This window comes from Pelodiscus sinensis, chromosome 1 (genome assembly GCF_049634645.1).
Source record: "Pelodiscus sinensis isolate JC-2024 chromosome 1, ASM4963464v1, whole genome shotgun sequence".
NCBI classification, from domain to species: Eukaryota; Metazoa; Chordata; order Testudines; family Trionychidae; genus Pelodiscus; species Pelodiscus sinensis.
The window spans coordinates 80,920,968-80,943,095 of record NC_134711.1 but is presented as its reverse complement, the minus strand read 5'-3'; the positions used below and the strand labels follow the sequence as shown (position 1 = coordinate 80,943,095).

Sequence of the window (22,128 nt, the reverse complement as noted above, 5' to 3'; positions counted from 1 at the left end):
CGTTGGGGGCCATAAAAGATAGATATTGCCAAATTACCTGTGGGGCCGTATTAAACCGGAACACGGGCCGCAATTGGCCCGCGGGCCGGACTTTGGACATGCCTGATCTAGAGTATTGTGTCCAGTTCTAGGTACCACATTTCAGGAAAGATATAGATAACTTGGAGATAGTCTAGAGAAAAGCAACAAAATTCTTAAAGGTCTAGAAAACATGACGTATGAGGGAAGCTGAAACAAGTTGGATTTGTGTAGTTGGAGAAGAGAAGACTATGGGGAACCTGATAATAGTTCTCAAGTACATAAAAAGTAGTTATAACGGGGAGAGTGATAAATTGCTTTTATTCACAGAGAATAGGACATAAAGCAATGGGCTTAAATTGCAGCAAAGAAAGTTTAGGTTGGACATTAGGAAACTATTACTAACGGTCAGGTTGGTTAAGCACTGGAATAAATTGCTTATGTAGGTTGTGGAAATCTCTGTCATTGAAGATTTTTAAGAGCAAGTTAGACAAACCCCTGTCAGGAATAGTCTAGAAGATAGTATTTAGTCCTGTCTCGAGTGCAGAATTCTGGGCTAGAAGATCTTTCAAGGTCCCTTCCAGACCTATGGTTCTGTCATTCTGTATAGGTTGGCAGCTATATTGCAAGCTTTGCCACCACATTGTAGCTTCAATTGAAACACAAGAAGTCAGAGGAAAGACTTAAAAATAAGTTGGAGCAAACTCCTCCGTTCAGTGCAATCTCTGTGGATTTCGCTGGGAGCTGAGAATGGTCATCTCCTCTTAAGATTGCAGGATTTAACCCTTTGTTCCACTACATTTTAATAGCAGAAGCTTGGTAATTACTGTGAAATCCCTGGGTTTTTTTCTTATTAGGAATTTTAAATGATTCATAATGTGACTTGTACAACACTAAACAAATGAGTTATAGATGTAAGGACCCATCTTTATTCTGTCAATCAGCCTGCCATGAACAGTCCCACTGATCTCAGAGAAACTACCTACATGAGTGAAGTTACTCGTTTTGATGTTGGCAGAATTGAGTGCATAAGCTACAGTTGTGGGAGCACTTTTCCTCAGCCTCTAGAAAATGTATGAGCAGCCCCATATGTGATCAGTTACCACGGTTACCAATTTTATAGAGTCCATGTCTTTTGGATGTTGCGTATTATCTGCAGTTAAGGATTAACCTCTCAGCTAGGTGAGTTGATATTGAGGCTTGTTCATTTATTGAAGATGGGACCTTCTTCCTGTGTCAAAGTATTGTTTTTATATTGTGCTAAACAGACCTTTTAATTCCAATAGGTTCATTTTTCATTAATCCATTTATATTTGCTGTATTTAAGGATGTCTAGGGATAATTGTGCAGGAGTACATTTTTTAAATAACAGGTTTATCAAAATACTAGTCTACAAGTTTTGTATTCAAGAACAGGAAATCTTCTTGATCAGTTGCGCTTGATGTTTTACTTTGTGTCTTTTATAAAGTTTAAAACATATCTATGGCTCTATATGAATAATTTTGAAGAGAGAAGCTTATTCATGCAGTTTTTGTGCCCTCAAAAGCTAAGTTTTGCAATATTTGTTTATCTTCTTTAACTTGCCAGGTTTTTCTTAAAGAAGGAACGTTAATGAAGCTTTCCAGGAAGGTCATGCAGCCGCGAGTGTTTTTTCTGGTAAGATGCCACCCATATTTTTATGTGCTTAATGCCAGAGTAATTAAATAGTGGTAGAAACATCCATACCACAAATATAATTGGCAACCTCAGTTAACTGTGAAAAACTGCATTGTGTTGCAGTTTGTACCACTATTTTGCATGGACAGTGTGTTTTAACAAGATTTGTTAATTTACACTAAAAAATAAACAAAGTCACAGGTAAAATTCTCTGACCAAAGTTCGGTCACAGTTTTTAAGAACAAGAATCTGTGATTTTGAAAAACTGAGACTGCTACTCTAGTCCTTTGAATTCCAATGGATTTTAAAATCTGGTGTCCAGAGCATTATTTTTCACATTTTAAAAAAGTTTATATTACAGGCAGTCCCCGGGTTACGTACAAGATAGGGACTATAGGTTTGTTCTTAAGTTGAATTTGTATGTAAGTCGGAACTGGCTCCAGATTCAGCTGCTGCCACTGAAACTGACAAGGGGCTGACTACAGGAAGCCGGAGGCAGAGTTGCTCTGCCCCCAGCTTCCTGGAATCAGCCTGATCAGTTTCAACAGCTGCTGAATCTGGAGCCTGGAACAGAACAGCTGGGGCGCTGCCCGGTAGGTTCCCACAGGACCAACCCGGCAGCACCCCAGCTGCTCTACCCGAGGCGTCCCGCAACAAAAGCCTGGTCTGCTGGGGGGGGCGCACTAGCTGCGCCCCCTCCCCTCCAGCAGACCAGGGAGACCCGAGCAAAGCTGCACAGGTGGAGGGACCCCGCTGCCCGTGCGGCTTTGCTCCTGTCTCCCTGGGGTGCTGGGGGGAGTTCCCTCCAGCACACCAGGGAGACCCGAGCAAAGCAGCACAGGCGGTGGGACCCCCGCCGCCTGGGCGGCTTTGCTCCTGTCCCCCTGGTCTGCTGGGGGGGGTCCAGCAAAGCCGCTGGACCCCCCCAGCAGACCAGGGACACCAGAGCAAAGCCGCCCAGGCGGTGGGACCCCCGCCGCCTGGGCGGCTTTGCTCGGGTGTCCCTGGTCTGCTGGGGGGGTCCAGCGGCTTTGCTGGACCCCCCCAGCAGACCAGGGAGACGGGGAGAAGCTTTTCTCGCCCCAGAGGACACAGGTGGCGACCCGCCGCCCGTGAGCTCCGGGGCGAGAAAAGCCCCGTTCGTAAGTGCGGATCCGACGTAAGTGCGGATCCGACGTAAGTCGGGGACTGCCTGTATGTATTGTTGAATTGGGCACTGGGCTGGAGAGTCAAGGGTCCTGGGTTCTTTTCCTGGCCCTGTTCCTGACCTGCTCTGTAATGTTGGATAAGTCACATAATATCTCAAACAAAAGACAGGACTATGTAGCACTTTAAAGACTAACAAGATAGTTTATTAGGTGATGAGCTTTCGTGTGCCTCCCTGTCCATCCTGCTTCTCTACCCATTCCATCTTGCCTATCTAGACAGTAACTTCTTTGAGGCAGAATCTGACTCTTACTATATGTTTGTGTGGCATCTGGCACAACAGGGAACCATCTTAACTGGTACTAATGTAATACAAATAGCATAGTATAGTAGTTCCTCAAATTTAGTGAAGTCTTCAGTACTAAATGTTACAAAATGCAGTCCAGAGGAAAGCTTTAGTCCAAAATGTCATATGAAGTTACCAGTATGTGCTTGTTATTGTTTATACTCATTCAACATCCTTTTATTATGAGAATAACAAAAGATTAGGCAACCTTAATTCTAGCATTTCCTAACTTTTGAGCACTTGATTTTACAACTTTACTAGTGTTCCCTGAATACTGTGTCGTTGTAACATGTCTTTTATTTACAAGACACTGTTCCTTATGGGTTTCAGTGGCTTATTCCCTGACATTAGTAGTCCCAGTTGTCCATAAGCAATATGGTTTTAATTGATAATGTGACAGGGTCGGAGTAGAAGGCTATAAGAAAGTAGTGGAGGAAGATATATAAGCCTCAGATTGAAGAGATTCCTGCTTCCAGAGTAACAGGGAGGGGCTGGTTTAGAACCAGAAGCAGCAATCAGGGCAGTGGAACACCTGAGGTTAATTGACCAGGCCTGCAGAGTCAGGCCAGCCTAGGATAATTAGGACACCTGGGGGTTATTTAAAAAAACCAGTTCAGACTGGCTATAAAAGAAGCTTTGCCTGCAGTTGGGGTGCATGTGTAGCTGAGAGGACAAAGGATAGCGCTGCTGAGAGTAAGAGGCAAAAAGACAACAACTGAACATTAGGAAGATAAACCAGAGGGAAGGAAGATGTTGGGAAAAGTGTGAGGAAGTAGCCCCGGGGTCTTATACCATGTTCCCCTGGAGTAGAGGGTGGGGCCGGGTTCTCCCCAACACCCACCTCCCCATTTCCAGTCGGGGAAAAGGACTGGGAAGTTTATTTTCTGTTTTATCATACGCTGGCCGATGATGAAAAGAGCTCAGCCGACAGCAAAGTAAAGCCCTAGGTGTGGTGCCTAAAATTGTGGGCTGCTGTGAGCCACTGAGACAAGCAAAAACCACCAGGAAGCGCAGGACCCGCGGAGTTTTTGTAGGACCTTTGTGACGACAAATAGGTTTTGAATTTCAGGAATTCCCCTTCAGCTTTTAAAAAGTCTTTGTGCAGACACTGTTACAAATGTGTTCACATAATTCAAATGTAAACAGACATTGTATATGTGAAAATTTCCTATAAGTAAATAGACCCCTCTTCTTGGAATCCTAACTAAAGTAATAGCATGGGTGGTGGGTGCAGGCAGGTCTGGGGGAGGCAAGCTCCCAGCCCTTCCCTCAACCCACCCCTTCTTCCCGGGCCCCATTCCCCCACAAAAGCCAAGCTGCTTCCCCCTGTCTCTCTCACAGCACCATGAGGAGGTGGTTTGGCACGTGGTTCACCCACAGAGTACCAGGGAGGGAGAAGGGTACATAGCCCCAGCCTCACCAGGCAGCATGCGGCTCCTGCATCCCCAGCCCAGAGCACGGGGAGGGCAGGCTCTCAGGAACAGCAACTCTCCACCTCCCCTATTCCCCCCCCCCCCCCAATATTCCTTTAGTAGGCATTCTGGGAGCGGAGTGTGGGCAGGGACAAGCTGGCAGTTTGGGAAGGCAAAACCTTCCCTCCCCTAGCACACCGGTGCCCGTGAGTAATAGTATGTAGAGCAGGGGTGAGGAAACATTTTTGGGCCATGGGCCACTGACCCACAGAAAAATCAGTTGGGAGCTGCACATAGGTAAGAAGCAAAACAAAGAAAACCAAACCCTCACTGATGTGGCCCCTAACTGAGGAGAAAGATACTTCCCATATTGCCCTTGCACACTTAGGGTGGGGGGCCTGAGCCTCAGGGGCCTGATCCAGGCAAGCTGGGGGACAGAGAGGTTCCCTCCTCTGATGTACAGGATATATTTTGAGACTCTAAATCTCTGCCTTCAAAGCAAATGTATCAGTTCTATACACATTTCATATCTATTCCATATGCTGTAGTTAAAATTATCTTTTTATTTAATCCTTTAGCCATTTGTAAGTATGTGTGTGTGTTTTGTATTGCAGTTTAATGACGCGCTGTTGTATACAACCCCAGTTCAGTCTGGCATGTATAAACTCAACAACATGCTTTCATTGGCTGGAATGAAGGTGAGTCTCTGAGAGCTGAATCCTCCACCCTTTACTATAAACCTTCTAAAAAGTGTTCTGTCAAGCAATCTCCCAGCTAGAATATCCTGAGCTGTGTCAAGAAACTCCTGTGCCATACACTGACATAGGCAGACTCAGCTGTTAGGGGACACTGGAACAGAAGGACAGTTCCAACTCCTGAACAGGAGTTAACTGTCAATGCCAAAGAAAAGGACCAAGTTCAGCTGCCTCAGATTCACAGAAGACAGCATGAGAGACTACATATAAGATGCATTCTTTGTTTTGTAATGTCAGCAAATGTCCTGGGGTTGGGGGCTACATAAACATTTGACCTATAAATGCATTTATGCTTGAAACTTGTGATTTCGTAAGTCACGGGCTGGTATAGGAACTCCTACTTTAGTACTATTTCCTGGCCAGTTTTTACTCTTTCTGCAAGACAGAAATCTTTTGCTTTAGTTCACCTGTTGTTAGAGGTGTTTCCTTGAAGTCGAATAGATTAATTTCAATTAACAGTTGTTTTCTGTGTCCACTGTAGGTTAGAAAACCAACCCAAGAAGCTTATCAAAATGAGTTGAACATAGAAAGTGTAGAGCGATCCTTCATACTCTCAGCAAGGTAAATATCCTGAGCTGCTAATGTATATTAAGTAGCATACTTTTTTCAGATAGAGCATTAGCTAAGAAGCTGGATAATATCTAAGCTTATATTCATTGTTTTGTACTTACGCAGTGAAAGTCTCTCTCATCTACAGTAGTAACTACAATCATGGACAATTTGTAGAAGTTTCTGAAATGTAGACAGACTAGTTTAGGTTTCAAAAAATACGTATTACTTAAGATGACCCACAGAGTTATAAATAATGAATTTTTAAGTTAATGTTACACCACTTGTGTGCAGTTCACCTTTTTTTTCTAGGGAAAACTCCCAACAGATGTGGGAGAACAGAGTTCAAATTCTGTACCAAAGGATGTTAGCCTTCGAACTGTCTGGGCAATGACTCTGTCAAGATTTTGATCTCACCACTACATTTGTTTAACTGTTTACAAGGCTGAAAAGACAGACTGCATGAGTTCTGTTGAAGTCATTCAGTACCATATGAGAATTATATCTTGATATCTTTTGAGGAGAAAAAATGCTGCTGCTGTTTAAAAACATAAGTCTAAAAATGTGTACCTAAGTGCTTCTATTTTGGGCTTTGAGAAGAGATTTTTCTGTTTCTACTTCTCTTCCAAAGTTACTGCTAATGACCACTTTTCTCTTTCTGTGCTTTCTGGCATTAACAAGGGGTGGGATGTGTGCAATCTAGCAATAAATTACTCATGATAATGAGGCTTGTGATATACATTTGAGGGAAAGGAAGTTGCCATGAGTCTTCTAGATGTAGCACAGATTACATTAGAACAGGAAGCAGATTTATTTTGAAGCTCCAAAGTAGAAGTGGTATTAAATTATTGAAACACATAAATAGATTCATTGTGGATGTTAGCCAAATCATCTTTCACATTTTGGCTCCCACATATCAAATCAATGGTGTTAAGAAGATATGTTGCTGTTATCAGCAAATTAGATCCTCATGAATAGAATTCAGATTATTCACTGCCTCTAAATAATTGTACAAAAGCTCTTTTCTTTGTGAAACTCTTTATCAAAGGCATGGTTCTCCTAGTCTAGCTGTTTAGAGAATCTGAGCTATAAATTTTATTATACATTTGGTCAACTGCGACAATACTGATGTCAAGGAGCTAAGATACATTTCCTCGTCTTTTTGCAAAAGAATTAGCATGGGCTTCATTGCTTTCTGTGACCTTGCATCTGTTGACTTCAGGATGTTTGCACAACAATAGTGCTTCTAACAGCGAGGGTTCCGAGTTAACATCATCCAAGCAACCAAAGGAAATAGCACAATCGTGCCTGAGTAATAGCAGTTATTTATAACTGAGGATTGAAAAGAAGTTTTGTGTGAATTTATACCAGGTCATGTGTCTCCAATGCAGATATTTTGCATTTGGGGGGAAAGGTGCATTGCCCGCAGGATCGGGTTTGATTCTGCACTTGTTGAAGCCAATGACAGTGTTGCCATTGCTTGTAGTCAGTGCAGATTCAGACCTTTGGTGCCTAAGTGCCACAGTGACTGAGCACTTTACAGATATCTAGGAATAACCTTGATACAAATGCAGGATAGGACTGGGTTGGGAAACTTCAGGCCTAGGGACTGGATGCAGCTCCTGAGGCTCGGGGGCCCCCCTCAACATTGGGGAGCTTGCACTGGTGCTCCAGCCTTCTCAGCCTCCTCCCTTCTTCCCGCTGCTGCCCCACCACGGGGCTGGAGCACGCAAAATCTACTACCCTGGGCCAGTGAGGAGGAGTTTTTGTTGTTGTTTTTGCTTCTCACTTGTGTGTGGACCCTGACTAATTTTTCTGTGGGTCAGCAGCCCCCGATCCAAAAAAGGTTCCCCATCTCTGATAGGACTATGATATCATCTTTGCTCTAGCGAATATGAAGATTTATGGAAATGATCTTGTTACCTTGAAAATTATTGGGGTGTCAAATGACTATATCTGTATACATATAACTGAATCTTAACATTTGAGGTCATGCGTTTGTTTGGTTTCACTATTCAGGAGAAATTAACATTTCATACTGATGCATGAAAATGATATTTTCATTGTACATGAGAGGAAATAACTGAGACTCCTCTGCATACATAGACTGTGGCTTTGACTATGTGGTTGTAATTTTTTTTCATGGTAAATGACAGTATTATAAAATAGATCATAATTTCCACAGGCTGAATGCATAACCCTTATTTTTTCTAACTTTTGTGCCTGAAAGTGGTTGCTGTCAAACTTAGTGAAATACTTTATATGAGGGAGAAAATGATGGAATCAAACGGTTCCTAACAGAAAGGTGTTAACATTAAAAAAAAAAAAAAAAAAAAAAAACCCTAGCTACTACTATAATAGGTGCACACTTTTTGGACAGTCTTAATAGGGCGTCAGTTTGTGGTAGGCCATTGGACATTTAAAACTTCCAAGTGTCCACCCCAGGTCTGAATTAAGGCATATTGATACTAGAACTGTTGCTTCTATGTTTCTGTAAGACTTTCTTTGCTAGTATTGTCACTCTTGCTTCCTCAGGAGCATTCAGTTCTCATTTTAAAAAAATGAATCCGTGCTTGTCTAGCTTGTTTAAGCTCTTGAGGCAAGAATCATGATTTAAACAGTAATGATAGAAGCAAAAGGCATTTACTAGTGATTAATGATCAGTTGGGAAAAGGAAATGTTCCAAGGTACAGTTGAAGATTTCCAGCTGTAATTAATACTCAGGAAATGCACAGAGCCAAAGTCATTGTAACTGTTATAAGATGAACAGGAGTATGCCGAGGGAGAAGGTATTTGGATTTTTTTCAATGACTGTTGCAGTTTCCGTCAGTATGTACAATGGATGTGTACAAATTGTATTTCTCATCTTTCAGTATTATTCATCATTTTATATCTCATTCTAAAAGATTTTGGCTCTCCTTTGTTCACTTAATGTTGTCATTCCCTGTGTGCTACTAAACAGGTCAAATAAAATTCTTACCAGTCTTTAGAGCAGGGGTGGGCAAAAGGGCCTCTGTGGGCCAGATCCAGCCCGCCAAGTGGGTTGATCGGGCCCACAAAGGCCCTGCTGCTCCCCCGTCCCCAGGCCAATTAGGGCTTCAGGACAGGAGGAAGCACATGAAGTTTCCTCCACCCCACCAAGAGCACACTGCGCTTTGAAGAGCCACACACTCTTGGCAGGGTGGGAGGAAACTTCGTGCGCTCCTCCGCCCCCAAGCCCTGATTGGCCTGGAGGCAGGGGGAGCATGAGGTTTCCTCCACCTTATCCCCACTCTGCGAAGAGTGCATGGCACTTAGAATCACCACACGCTCCTGATAGGGCGGGAGGAGGCTTCACATGCTCCCCCACCCCCAGGCCAATCAGGGCCTGGGGGTGGGGGAAGCACATGAAGTTTCCGCCGCCTTGCGAGGAGTGCGCGGCACTTAGAAGCGCCATGCGCTCCTGGCAGGTCAAGAGGAGGCTTCGCATTCTCCCCCGCCCTCAGGCCCTAATTGGCCTGTGGGTGAGGGAGCACGGGAAGTCTCCTCCCACCTCAGGTGCATGGGTGCCTAGGGGGCACCTGGGTGGGGCAAAGGGGCTCCCCCACTCCCAAACCAATCATGGTCTGTGGATGAGGAAGCCCAGAAGTATACTGGCCCCATCCCTTGTGTTTGAGGCCTGCCCCTTCCGGTGTAGGCTGGGACCACTTCAAAAATTTTTGAAGTGGGCCCCCAACTAAAAATTATTGCCCACTCCTGCCTGCTTTAGAGAGACAGGCTTCCCCTCTGCTGTTTTTACTGACAGCCATATTCAGTATGTTCAGGACACAACAGAACTGAAGTCTGAAAAGCCTCTTAAGGGTAAGTTCAATTTTTACAAAAAAATTATAAAACTTTTAACATAGCAAAACTCTGCCCGTTTCCTCAGAGAGATATAGATATTTTGCAAGTCTTACTGGCAGTTTGATCTAATGGCTGTGTGAAAATCTAGACAGCACTCTGGTTGATCTGTGCAGAATTCAAGAATTCTCTTTTCATAGGTTAATAATGAAAAGACCATGGCTCTGATTCTGCAAACAGGTAGCACATAATTGATTTCAGTGGGATTGCTAAAGTGAATAAATGCTGAATGTTTGCAGGACTAGGGACTCGATTGTGCACTCACATTACTAGTCCCGCTGAAGTCTGTGTGTGCTTTGGATGCTCAGCCAGCATCCCTGAAAATTGGGCCACTTATAATTTAGTTGTTTAATTACCCTGCTAAGTCTATATTTAAAGGCAACCAAATTTTGAAAACTTTAGACAATCTCTGAGCCATAGGAGTTGATGGGAGACTTGAATATTCCAGAGCTAATCCGTAATGTTTTTTTCTCACAGGATAAGAAAACCCCAAAATAATTAAATATTTTGGTAAAATATTCTACTTCCAAAGGGAAGGATAGTCAAAGGACCAATAGTACATAGCTCTGGGCCTGCCTATATCTTGCCTCATTTTTCACAGTTTCTTTCCTTGTCCCCCTTACACCTGGAATTGTCCTGCTTGATTCTGTATAAACATAACTTCAGCTACCTCCAAATCCCTGCTCTAAACCCACTTATCTCTCTAATGCTCTAACAATGATCAGTGTTCCCACATGAGTCTAATATAATCAAAACTAATAACAAAAAAAGAAATAACATATGTGCCTGGCAAAAACCATGGTCAGCTTTTACTAATTTTAAATGTTAACCGTACTTTGATGTCTTTGACACCCACAGTTCTGCTACAGAAAGGGATGAATGGTTAGAAGCCATCTCCAGGTCAATTGAAGAGTATACAAAGAAAAGAATCACGTTTAACCCAAGTAAAAGTCTTGAAGAGGTACACCACACCATTTTATCTGATTTCTTTGGGCATGAATATATTTTCTACCAAGAATTAAAACTTAGCACAACACTTCAGAAAAGTGGCAAGTATTAATAATAGACTAGAATTTGAGGTGTATATCTTTCCTAGTTTCATTTATTCATTAAATTCAGAAGTAGATTCTCACTAATCCTAAGAGCAGGAGAAAAAGGGGTTCAATATCCATTCTAGTCCTTAAAATAAAGTAACTCTAAGATAATGGATGCAAACAAATTGGGATATCTTGTCAGTAAACAAGTGGAGCAGGGGTGCCAATGGAGGGGTGAACACTCCCCCCCCCCCCCCCCCCCCAACAAAGTTTTTGCACTTGCTCACAGTGACACAGGCTGTGGAGTTGGGAAGTGGGGCATGATTTGATCACTTAAGCAGTAGTCTAATACTAAATCAACACTGCTGCTGCTGGAACAATCTGGAGCATTGCTGCAGCTGTGTGATCTAAATGTCACTGAAATCTGACCTGGCCTCACCTCCATACTGCTAAAAAGGTGGTCAGCCAAGTGATGTTGCGACCGGGTGCACAGGGAATCCTATATGGTGGAGTGCGATGGTGTCTACCTAGATCTTGACTCCTGGTGGCACCAGCTCATGCCCTGTGTGAGTGAAAGAGAGGGGAGACTCCGTATGGCAGGAGGGGCAGGCAGGAACAGGGACCAGAATGGTTTTCCTGCATGAGAAAGGGAAGGAAATGCCTGAATTCCCCTCATCTCAAAATCTCTAAATTGGTGCCACTGAAATAGAGATTTATTAGCACTTGTAGGACTCTCTGAAGTAATTTTAGCATCTTCTTTTAGAGCTGAATTGTGATAACATTGTTGGCAAACCAACAGAGAATCTATATTTAAGACACTGACCAGTTATGCAAGAGGAGATCTTTAGGAAACGGCTTGCATATAGAATAGTGATAGAGATACAGCCGTGTTAGTCTGCTCTAGCTGAAACAAAAGACAGCTTATGTTCTATCTTGTTTTAGGAAATGGGATACTTACGTTTAACCTTGATAATTCAGTAGTGGAAAATACATTACTGCTTATAATTTAATGGAGTTCTACCTCCATTTTCTTAGGCAGATCCAGAGAAAGAGGAAGGAGGTAGTCCTCTTGGATCAAAGGCTCCCATCTGGGTTCCTGACACGAGAGCCACTATGTGTATGATCTGTACTAGTGAATTCACATTGACCTGGAGAAGACATCACTGCAGGGCATGTGGAAAGGTTGGGTGATTTTGTAACTTTCCTTTTGCAAGAGTCATTCAAGATTTTTGTTTCAATATAGGGGGAATTTGAGTACATTAAAATGCAATGTTGAGAGAACATTATACCTTGGATGAGAATAACAATATTTAGAGTAGGAAATAATGTTATAGACTCCTTCTCTAGTTAAACCTGTCTCATGCTGCTTGTCCTATTTTACATTTCAGGAGGAAAAAAATAGTATATGTCCCTCACGCCATCAGAAGTATAATGCAAACAAGAAAAATTAACTGAAATATTCAAAATATAATTTTCACTGGCTGTGAATTAATGTTGAACTCATTTTAAGAGACTTCTAAACAATGTATACCCATGAAATTAAAAAAACTATTGTATATTTCACTGCTGTATTGGAATAGTCCTATTTCACATCTTACTTTTAGTCAAATGGGAGTTTAGTATTCATTGTAGTTGACACATATCAATTTCTCTAGAACACAGACAAGAGGGTAATAGGTAGATATTGTGATTTTCTAAAAACACAAGTTTTTTAAAACTGAGGATCTTAACAAACTTCTAGATGAAATTTGACAATACAATAACAATTTGATAATTTACACTTTTCTAGTTGATAAATTGTATAGATCTTGTTAATCCAGTAGTTTCACCATCACCATTCTCAGATGTTTATTGTTCAAAGTATTCTTTACAAAATCAGAAAATTGTACAACTATAGAATATTGTCAGTCAGGTAAAATAAGTTCTGGAAAGAGTACTTTGTGTGGAATATCTCTGTGACTGCATGCATGGCCCTCCAAACCCTCATGTTGTAAAATTGGTACTTGTTTGGGACTTAATAGCATGGGCTTAGTGAAATTCAAATATAAATCTTTAAGGGACTGGTGTATGTTTGTGGTTGTGCAGCCTGTATAATAATGCTGGTTTACATGTTTTCAGATTATTTGCCAAGCATGTTCCACAAATAAACATGGCTTAGACTATATGAAAAACCAACCAGCAAGAGTATGTGATCACTGCTTCAAAGAACTCCAGAAACAAGGTAGAGGAAAACTTTTTGAATCCATTTATCTCTGACTCTTAATTGTATAGCCCCCATTTCCATAGTATCTGAGCACCTCGTAGTCTTTATCATCCCAGCACCCCTGTGAAAACCCCGTTTTACAGATGGGAGAACTAAGGCACAAAGACAACAAGTGACTTTCCCAAGGTCACACAAGAAGTCTGTGGCAGAGCAGGAAACTGTGAATGTAAGTTTCCCCAAATGCCAGGCTAGCAACTAACCACTGGCCAATACTTCCTCTTGGATCCAGAGACTAGTGCTGTTGATATTTGCAGTAGTATTATGAGTGTTGTGATACCAAGGTGACTTTTCCAGGGCTCTTGTGGTAAAGCAGAGGCTACTTACGAACTGTCTTGCCACTTACAATTTCCACCTTCAGTTGCTAGTGGATGCTGTGTTGCAGGTAGCTGTAGCAGTTGTCTAGTGCACTGGGGCAGCCTTTGCATCCTGACCTGTGTCACAGCCCCAGAGCAGGTGCAGCAGAACAGAGCACCCTATCATCTCCCACCCCACTTGAGGGGCAGCCTGTCATGCTAACCAGTATAGTCTTCTTGTCTCCCTCTAGTCCCCCATCTCTCTGCCTATTTCTATCTGTATTGTCTTGCTTTATATGGTACTTAGAGGCTGCGTCTAGACTGGCAAGTTTTTCTGCAAAAGCAGTTGCTTTTGCGGAAAAACTTGCCAGCTGTCTACACTGGCCGCTTGAATTTCCGCAAGACCACTGACTATCTCATGTAAGGTTGTTGGTGTTCTTGCGGAAATGCTATGCTGCTCCCGTTCGGGGAAAAAGCCCTCTTGCACAAATGCTTTTGCGCAAGAGGGCCATTATAGACAACGTGGTATTGTTTTGCGCAAAAAAGCCCCGATAGCGAAAATGGCGATCAGGGATTTCTTGCGCAAAACCGTGTCTAGATTGGCACGGACGCTTTTCCGCAAAAAGTGCTTTTGCAGAAAAGCGGCCGTGCCAATCTAGACGCTCTTTTCCGCAAATGCTTTTAATGGAAAACTTTTCCGTTAAAAGCATTTGCGGAAAATCATGCTAGTCTAGACGCAGCCAGATTGTAAGCTCTTTGGAGCAAGCACTGCCCTTTTGTTTTGTGTTTGTGCAGCACCTAGCACAGTGAGGTCCACGTTTATGACTACGACTCCTAGGCACTAGAGTAACATACACAATTCATGCTGCTAATAATCACCGCCCCTCTACAACAGGCAGAAAGGGAGAGTTAATGGATGCAGGCCCCAGGGACAGCCTCGTTCTCTGCAGGCTGGCCACAGGCAGCCACTGCTGATGCGGGCCAGGGGAATAGAGGGGGGTGGGAATGGGAGGCTATAGGACTTTAATGAGGAGATTTGAGGGAGGAAGCATACTCAGAGTTGGGGTCTGCAAGACCTTGCTGGGAAGGAGTGGCAAGCAGCAGGAGCCCTTGCCATTGTGTATTTGGGTAGAGTGGAAGTGTCAGGAACTAGATGTACAGGAGAGTTGGGGCCTGCATTTTGTGTGTGGGAATATGTCGTGTGTATTGAGGGTTGAGTTGTCACCCTGTAATTGTTTTATATACACTGGAGGTGGGCTGGGCAAGTTCAGAAACAGGATTTATACTTATACTTACGATTTTTTTAACTTTCGGAATTGGCAATACTGAGAGGCAAAATTCCTGTCGAAATGAATATGGTTAGGAAATATAACATGGTATACAATGTTTCAGCAATTAACTTTGTGGGGTTTTTTTTAAATTACTTAATACCAAACAGAAATGATAGTGGTGTCTAAAACTTTTTGTAAGGAACACTATGTATATGTTTGTTCTCTGCCACATAAAAGCCCTGTGCATGTTGTATACATTTTAGATAACCAGTTCACTCCTAAGAGTGGCTCCCCAGTGAACCATAAATCTCCATCCAGTGCCTTGTCTACAGTGTTACATAGTATTCCATCGGGGAGAAAACAGAAAAAAATTCCTGCTGCTCTGAAAGAAGTAAGTGTTTCCTTTAAACTTTACTTCTCTTCGGTGTTAAATCATCCAGGTTTTATTAACAATAAACAATTTTAAAAAAATGTTCTATACTCTTTTTCAGACGTTTAAAGGAAGGGGGGTGTTTCTGGTGACACACTGTATGTGTAGGCACGCTGCATTACAGCTCCACTGACATAGCTGCACTGCGTCTGGTGAAGACATGCATGGCAGAAGCTATATTGGCAAGAGAAACTCTCCCGCCAATATAATGCTGCGTGCATGAGCACTTATGTGGTGTAATTTGTGTCACTCGGGGTAGGGGGGGTGACTCACCACTGAATGACATAGATTATGCCAACATAGGTTGTAGTGAAGACATAGCTCAGTAAAACAGATGAAATTTAATTATCGGGTTGTCTTGGGGCTCGATTGTGACTAGGTGGAGACATAGCACTACAGGAGGTGTTGTGGTTCAGACACTGCGTCAAAAATTCTCCCCTGATTTCTCCATGCTGTACCCCATCCAAGGTGCTATTAATTTACAATACAAACAGCAAATTCATCACCCCCCACATATTTACTCAGCTACACTGATCAGTACATAGGGGGAAGGTATGGGGAGTTCAAGATTCTACCCATTCCCCCCTCTCCCCCTCCCACCTGCTCTGGAGAGTGGGATGGTGCAGAAATAAGCAGACTGTTAACAGTATGTGATTGGACTCAAAGTTCAGGTAGCCAACAGAGGGGAGCTCTGACTTCCTCTCATTCTGTTGCACAGGCCTGTATCTAATCTTCCTTGATTACAGAAGTCTTGCTTCCAGCCTCCATAGAGGGGAATTTTTGTAGCTGTAATAAGTATTATTTGGAGCTGAGTGAGTTAGTGACAGTATCTTAAGATCAGAATGCAGACTGGGTCTCTGAGGACAGGGCAGCATATAGAAGACAAAGTGGGGAGGCAATCCATGAAAGCTCTAGTATATTTATAAAAATGATGTACTGTGGAAAAGTGCTGTGTAAGAGCTAGGTGGTGATCTTACTTATTATGGGTATGCTAATTGTTGGTAAGGCAGCCTTGTGTTTTAGTGATACCAATGTAATAGAAATATATATGGTTCACTTTCACTTTTGCACTTAGCTACTAGCAGTGTTCACTCTAATTTTTTCCACCCCCTGAGTGGAATGAATTTTCTTATGTGTACCAAAGTGGAGGTGATTTTGATATCTCATCTCCACATTGGTTCACATAACAAAATTCCTGTAGCAGGAGCTGGGGCCAAGCAGTTCTGAGCATGGGAGCTCAGGGTTGAGGGCAGAAGTTTGGGGCACAAGGGCCCTCTGTCCGGATGTGCAAGCTCTGGGTGATAAGGGGTTTGGAGTGCAGGAGCAGAGTTCCAGGTTTGGGAAGGGATTCAGGTTTGGGGAGAGGTTCTGGGTTGGGGGAGCTGGAGGAAAGTACAGGCTGTGGGCTGGGGATAAGGGCTTTGAGGTACAGGAGGGTGTTCAGGGCTGTTGGGGAGTTTCATGGTGGAGCAAGGAGGTTTGGTGTTGGGCTTACCTGGACAGCTCCCTGCTGTGGCCTGTGAGGAGGGACATCCCCACCCTGTCGGCCACAGTAGTTCTATGCCAGAGTCTGCAAGGAGGAACTTCCGTCTGCCATCCCCAGCAGCTCCATGATGGGGTAAGCAGGGAAGGGCTCCCCTTGACCTGCCATGGAAGCCTCTGAGCTTTGGGAAACCCATCTGTCCTCACTACAGCCCTGAGCTCCTGCATAGGCTTAATGGGAAGTTGCAAGGCTACACAGCTTAGAGGAAAACTATGGTTATTAGTACTGGCTTTTTGATATGTTAGCCATTTCTACCATGATGGTATAAACTACAAGAACAAAACTTCATTTCGATAGTGGCTGACGGCTGTATGCAAATTCTTTGCACTATAAGAGATCAAACAATAGACAAAATTGTTTTCTAAAAATAAAAACAGTCCTGCACCATTGGTGAGTGGCAGCGTGAGATTTGCATATGTATATTAACTCCTATCTGCCAGGTATGACAAAATTATTTACAATCCAAAGGTGTGTTTGCATGTTACTTTATTATTAGTTTTTATGTAGGTTTCATGGGACATGCAAGCACAGGACGATTTGATGGATTAGTTTTTCTTGGGGGCTCAAATAGACATCAGGAGTCATTACATTCATGTTAAGAGCTTTGCTCACTGAGGTTCATGAGATACACAGCTTGTTTTTTGAGTGTCTCAAGGTGGCAGTCATGCATTCCAACAGAGTGCAGTGAAACACATACAACACAGAATATATTAATTGACCTCTAAAAAGGCTGCCTATATTCCACGAAAATCCTTAGTGTTCTGTGCAATATGCTGTGTTTGAAGGATGCCCAAAATTTGGTTATACTGTCTCCCAGTCTTCCATGGATGAGAACCCCTCTCATAATCTTGGATTGTTGCTCTTAAGGAGAGAGTGCATATGCCCTGGCAATTCAAATTCATGTTGACAACAATATTATTTTAAAACTAAGGAGAGTATAATAGATTCCTGAGTTGCAGTGACTGACCTAGGAGCGGTTCCTATATTTCTTGTGTAGCAAAATTCCCTTTGGATGTAAGGGACACTTTGGTGCACAAGCAGTACAGGATTGGGCTCTTAATTTTTTTAATATGATTGCACCTCTCAGAGAAACTGAGATTGAAAAATATTTTTAGAACATCACTCTTATTAGGAAGAATCTGTCTTTTAGGGGAGAGCAAACAGGAGAGTGTAATGTATTTCATGCTGTATAAAACCAAGCTACTGCTGTAAGGACTGGAAGAAATTTCCCTGCTGAAACATAAAATGTAGTTAATCATTTATTGCCATTTGAAACATATATATGTATTCCTCTTCCTGCTGTGTGAAGCCTTTTAGCACTCCCTGCAGCTTTGAGTTACTCACATTTTGATGTATCCCTTTGTAAGCATGTAGTAAAAAATTTTACAGAAGACTTTCAGTTTATCATCTGTTGCTCTGAGGGCTCAACATTCCACATGAGATAGCTATGGCCCTCCATAGTGCTTGTTAATTTCCTCTTTTTAGACATGTTCCTTTCTAGAAAATGTCACTGTCAGTGCTACTCAAAGCTTTAAATGCAGTGTGAATACTGTAAATATTTGAACTGGTAATGTAATGTTCATCTAATAAAGGGTCTGCAAAGGGTCTTTTACTTCCAAAGATAAATGTTGTAATTAAAATATAGTCAAAAATATAATTTGAAATTGCATCACTTTGCAACCTACCAGGGTGGAGGGAAGCATAACCCTCTTTATTATACAGGATGGCATTGCATAGCCAGAAACCATGACAGACATAAAGTGGTGGCTGATTCCTCCCTTTCGAATCAGTAGTCCCTTGGCAAATTAGAATGGGTTACTTCCTTCAGTTGTCATTGGCATCATTCACTATGGATGGACTAGACCACTTTTATACAAAGAGCCTGCCAATCCAATCATTTCAGCCTCAGAGTCCATGAATCTCAAAATATAACCAAACATTCTGCAGGTCAAAATGTTTTAAGAAAATTGAGCTCTTGGATCAGTCCATAGACGTTATTTCCATTATCTTACAAAACTCCAAACCATAAAATATTTCTTTTTAATTGCATAGCTAGCAAAAAATGCAGTTGAAATAATAGGAGAAAAGCAATTACTCATCTGTGCACACAGAGAAAATTTCCTATTTCTTCCACTGTTTCTATTTTTATTTCTCTTTTCTAATTTGGCACTCAGCAGTTAAACAGCAATTTTGATGCAATTTGGGTGAAAAGTTTAAATGTAACAGAGTGAATGTCTCCTCTTCAAAAATCAAGTTTTAGGGGGTTAGCTTTTCAGACAGGATTGTATCTGCCTTTCACCGAAGAGTTGGGGGATTTACCAACATAGATGTTTTCCTGGAGATATTATTTCCTAGGTGCAGATAATAGGGCAAAGGTTTAGTTTGTACTTATAGATCTGCTAACTCTTTCACAAGCAGTTCTTTTTTTGTGATGGCACTGCTCGGCACCGCCAGTCAGAGATTACCTGGAAAGAACAGAGCGTACCAGCACCTCTGTAATGAAAATGGCTGTCTTAAAGAGGCCATGTCATAAAGGGGAAATGCTGGGCCCACTGCCTTTGCATTTTTCCTTAAAAAATCTCCAAACAAGTGATCTTAAATTTGTTTAATTCTGCTTTTTGTAAGTACAGATTGTAAATTTTGGATAATTTTCACTGGTCTCCTTGAAATAGCTTCCTTTTTAAATATACAGAAAAAAATTATAGAAATCATGTGTGCGTGTGTGCGTGTGCGTGTGCGTGTGTGTGTGTGTGCGCGCGCGCGCATATTTTATGGAAATATGCTCTACCTGCCAACCAATTTTTTTTAAAAGGTCCAGATGTTGAAGATTGTATACAGCATATCAAGCTCTTCAATTATAGTTGTTTTTGCATCTGTTAAAGTTGGTTTCAGAGATTTCTTAGGCCTCCGAGGAAAGTATGCAGCTGTATCCTTGAAGGCTATACACAGCATAGCCTAAAATGTTAATCTGTTAAGTGATGAATTTTATTTATGGCCTATTTGAACTATATTCCTGTACCGATCCATATCTCGGCAATTGCAGCAGTGAGTCTCCTTAATATAGTACCTTTAAAAACATGGGATGCAGTGCTGAATACTGTATGATTAGTTTCCTTTAACTTGTTTCTGCTGTACTTATTTTCATGGTCTCTGCTGAATAAAAATCTGTATCTAGTTTCTTTTCAAGAGAAATTATGTAGTGGCATAGGTGCTTGGTTGGAGGTTTAGGTTCCCCAATTAGTATTTGGACTTATAGGCATACTTTAGAAATATCAACAAAGAACTGGGTGGGGATAAAGCCAGGTACACATACACATACATACAGATTCTGTTTTTTATTTCAGGTTTCTGCAAATACAGAAGACTCCTCAATGAGTGGCTATTTATATAGATCAAAGGGCAGCAAAAAACCATGGAAACACCTGTGGTTTGTCATAAAAAATAAGGTGCTATACACGTATGCTGCTAGTGAGGTAAGAAGGCATTGATTTTTTGTTCTACATATTTTAAAGTATTGCTCAGTTATGAGATCTACAAAGGAGTCCATCTCCATATAGTATTACACATTGAGTCTTCCCTGAAAGAGGTGGAAGAATCTGAGGTGTTCAGCTGTTAACTAGATGATGTCTCTTTCTAGAGGCAACTAAGTGAGTCATAGTAGTCACCTTTACAAGTAGATGATATCTGTTTTGATGCATCATCTTGGAAAAATGGCTGGTGCCAACAGCCTGCAAGCACATTGGAGCATCTCAGTTTGTTGCTTCCACCTGATGTACTTGTGGCTGTTTTTGAATAAAGAGCAGACTTAAATACACCTGGCTTCTTAGCCTGCTTTCTCCACTCTGCAACACTCTCCCGATGCCTGGTGCGCCATTTAGAAAAAAGGAAATACGACAACACTTATGTCGTTTCTGTTTTGCTCAGCCATGTTTAATCTTATTGAAGCATGGACGTGATGATCATAACGCTCCGTGCAGAAGGGAAAAAGGGAGTGTAACACTGTGGGGTGTAACACTATGTGAAGGGTGAGGGTGCCCATCTCACACCTGTCACTCAGATATTCTCCACTTTGCTTCCCCAGTCTGTGTGTCTAACTCCACCTACCAAAGTCTCTGTACCTGACCCAATGGTTAGATTCTCCAACTTTCCCCTGTTTGCAGGGCAGCGCAGTTCAATAATCCCAGTCAATAACTTGCCCCTCCTTATGGGGCAATGTGACCCAATGGTCAGAGTCTCTCAAGGAACGGTAGATAGGGAACGGTTTATATCCCCGGAAGAGGGGTCCAGGCCTTCCCAATCCACTGGACCCCAGCCCAGGGCCCTGTTAGTGGCTTTCTGTAGCCACTGAGTCAGCTGGAAAAAGCTCCGTCGGAAACTCGCTGACTCCCCGGCTTCAGCTCACTCACCATGTAACCTTCCCTGGGTTTCTTCCTACTACAGTACTCTCAGCTCTCGGATGGATCTCCAGCTCCCCTCTTTGTGGGATCTAGCTGGTTGTGCATGCTTCTAGAATCTGCGAGGTCTCTGACTGCACCTGGCCTCCAGCCTGTGTGGTAGTGCCTCAGTGTGTGGGTAGTTGCTGCGGTTTGTCTGTAGCTGGCCAGGCACATCCTCTTTCTCCAGCCCCAACTGAGCTGAGCTGCTCCCTTTTATAGCAGTGCAGCTCGAGCATGCCTCTTAGGGCAAAGGGGATGTAAAGAAATACTTTCTCAGCCCTCAGGTGACTGGGTTAACCCCTCCTCATGTGCAGTGTGGGGACAGTACGTCCTGTCACAGGGGGTTTATCAAGTATCTATCACATATAGTACCTCTTTATAATATTGTTCTAATACCTTGCTGAATGGCAGCTGTTCTTGGTTTCTTAAACTTTTTGTAATAATCTATAAGTCAGTTATAGAGCAAAATGTAGAAAGTATAGTTGCTATCCAATTCAGTTACCAGGCAAATTGCACTTCTAACCCCTCCTGGTCTCACCAAGAGCACCTATTCCCAGGCGTGAGGCCACTAGCTGCTGCTTGGCTCTGTATAGCAGTGTTCACTAAGCAATAAATCAGGATCTACCAGTAGATCTTAGAGCCTCTGACAGGTGATCCTGACTTGTTTGGCTGGGAGGTGATCAAGTGCCTGCATTTCAACTGCCTTTCCCCCTGCTGCTCCTGCCCAGAGCCTCAGAGCTGCCCTCTGGGAGCCTCTTGCTTGTGCAGAGTGGGGGAGACAGAGGCAGAGGGTGCTGATGACACTCTGTATGCCTCCCCTGTACTCCATCTTCACAGAGTAAGGAGGGCAGAGCCTCCGCAAAGAGGTGGGGCAGGCGCAGGGCCTCGGAGAAGGGATGGGAGAGGGATATTTGGGTTTGAGGTAGATCCTAGATTGGCTTAAATTCAAAAAATGATCTTGTGCTTAAAAAGGTTGGAGACCGCTGCTGTATAGAATCACACAATTCTTCCACTCTCAGACTTGGCCCTGGCTTGAATCCCCTGGTACCAATTGTAATTTACCTCAGCAAGTCTGACTTACACCCAGAGCCTGCAAT

The 22,128-nt window shown here is 42.7% G+C and overlaps 1 protein-coding gene across 1 annotated transcript in view; it reads left to right on the top strand.

Moving 5' to 3' along the window:
* FGD6 (FYVE, RhoGEF and PH domain containing 6) overlaps positions 1–22,128 on the top strand; it is a 119,522-nt gene that overhangs the window by 85,616 nt on the left and 11,778 nt on the right. Inside the window, exons 12-19 of the mRNA XM_006118299.4 lie at positions 1,606–1,674; positions 5,193–5,276; positions 5,815–5,894; positions 10,620–10,722; positions 11,831–11,977; positions 12,914–13,016; positions 14,886–15,013; positions 19,940–20,068. Of these exons, the coding sequence (XP_006118361.2) occupies positions 1,606–1,674; positions 5,193–5,276; positions 5,815–5,894; positions 10,620–10,722; positions 11,831–11,977; positions 12,914–13,016; positions 14,886–15,013; positions 19,940–20,068 (843 nt within the window). The remainder of the gene's footprint in view (positions 1–1,605; positions 1,675–5,192; positions 5,277–5,814; positions 5,895–10,619; positions 10,723–11,830; positions 11,978–12,913; positions 13,017–14,885; positions 15,014–19,939; positions 20,069–22,128) is intronic.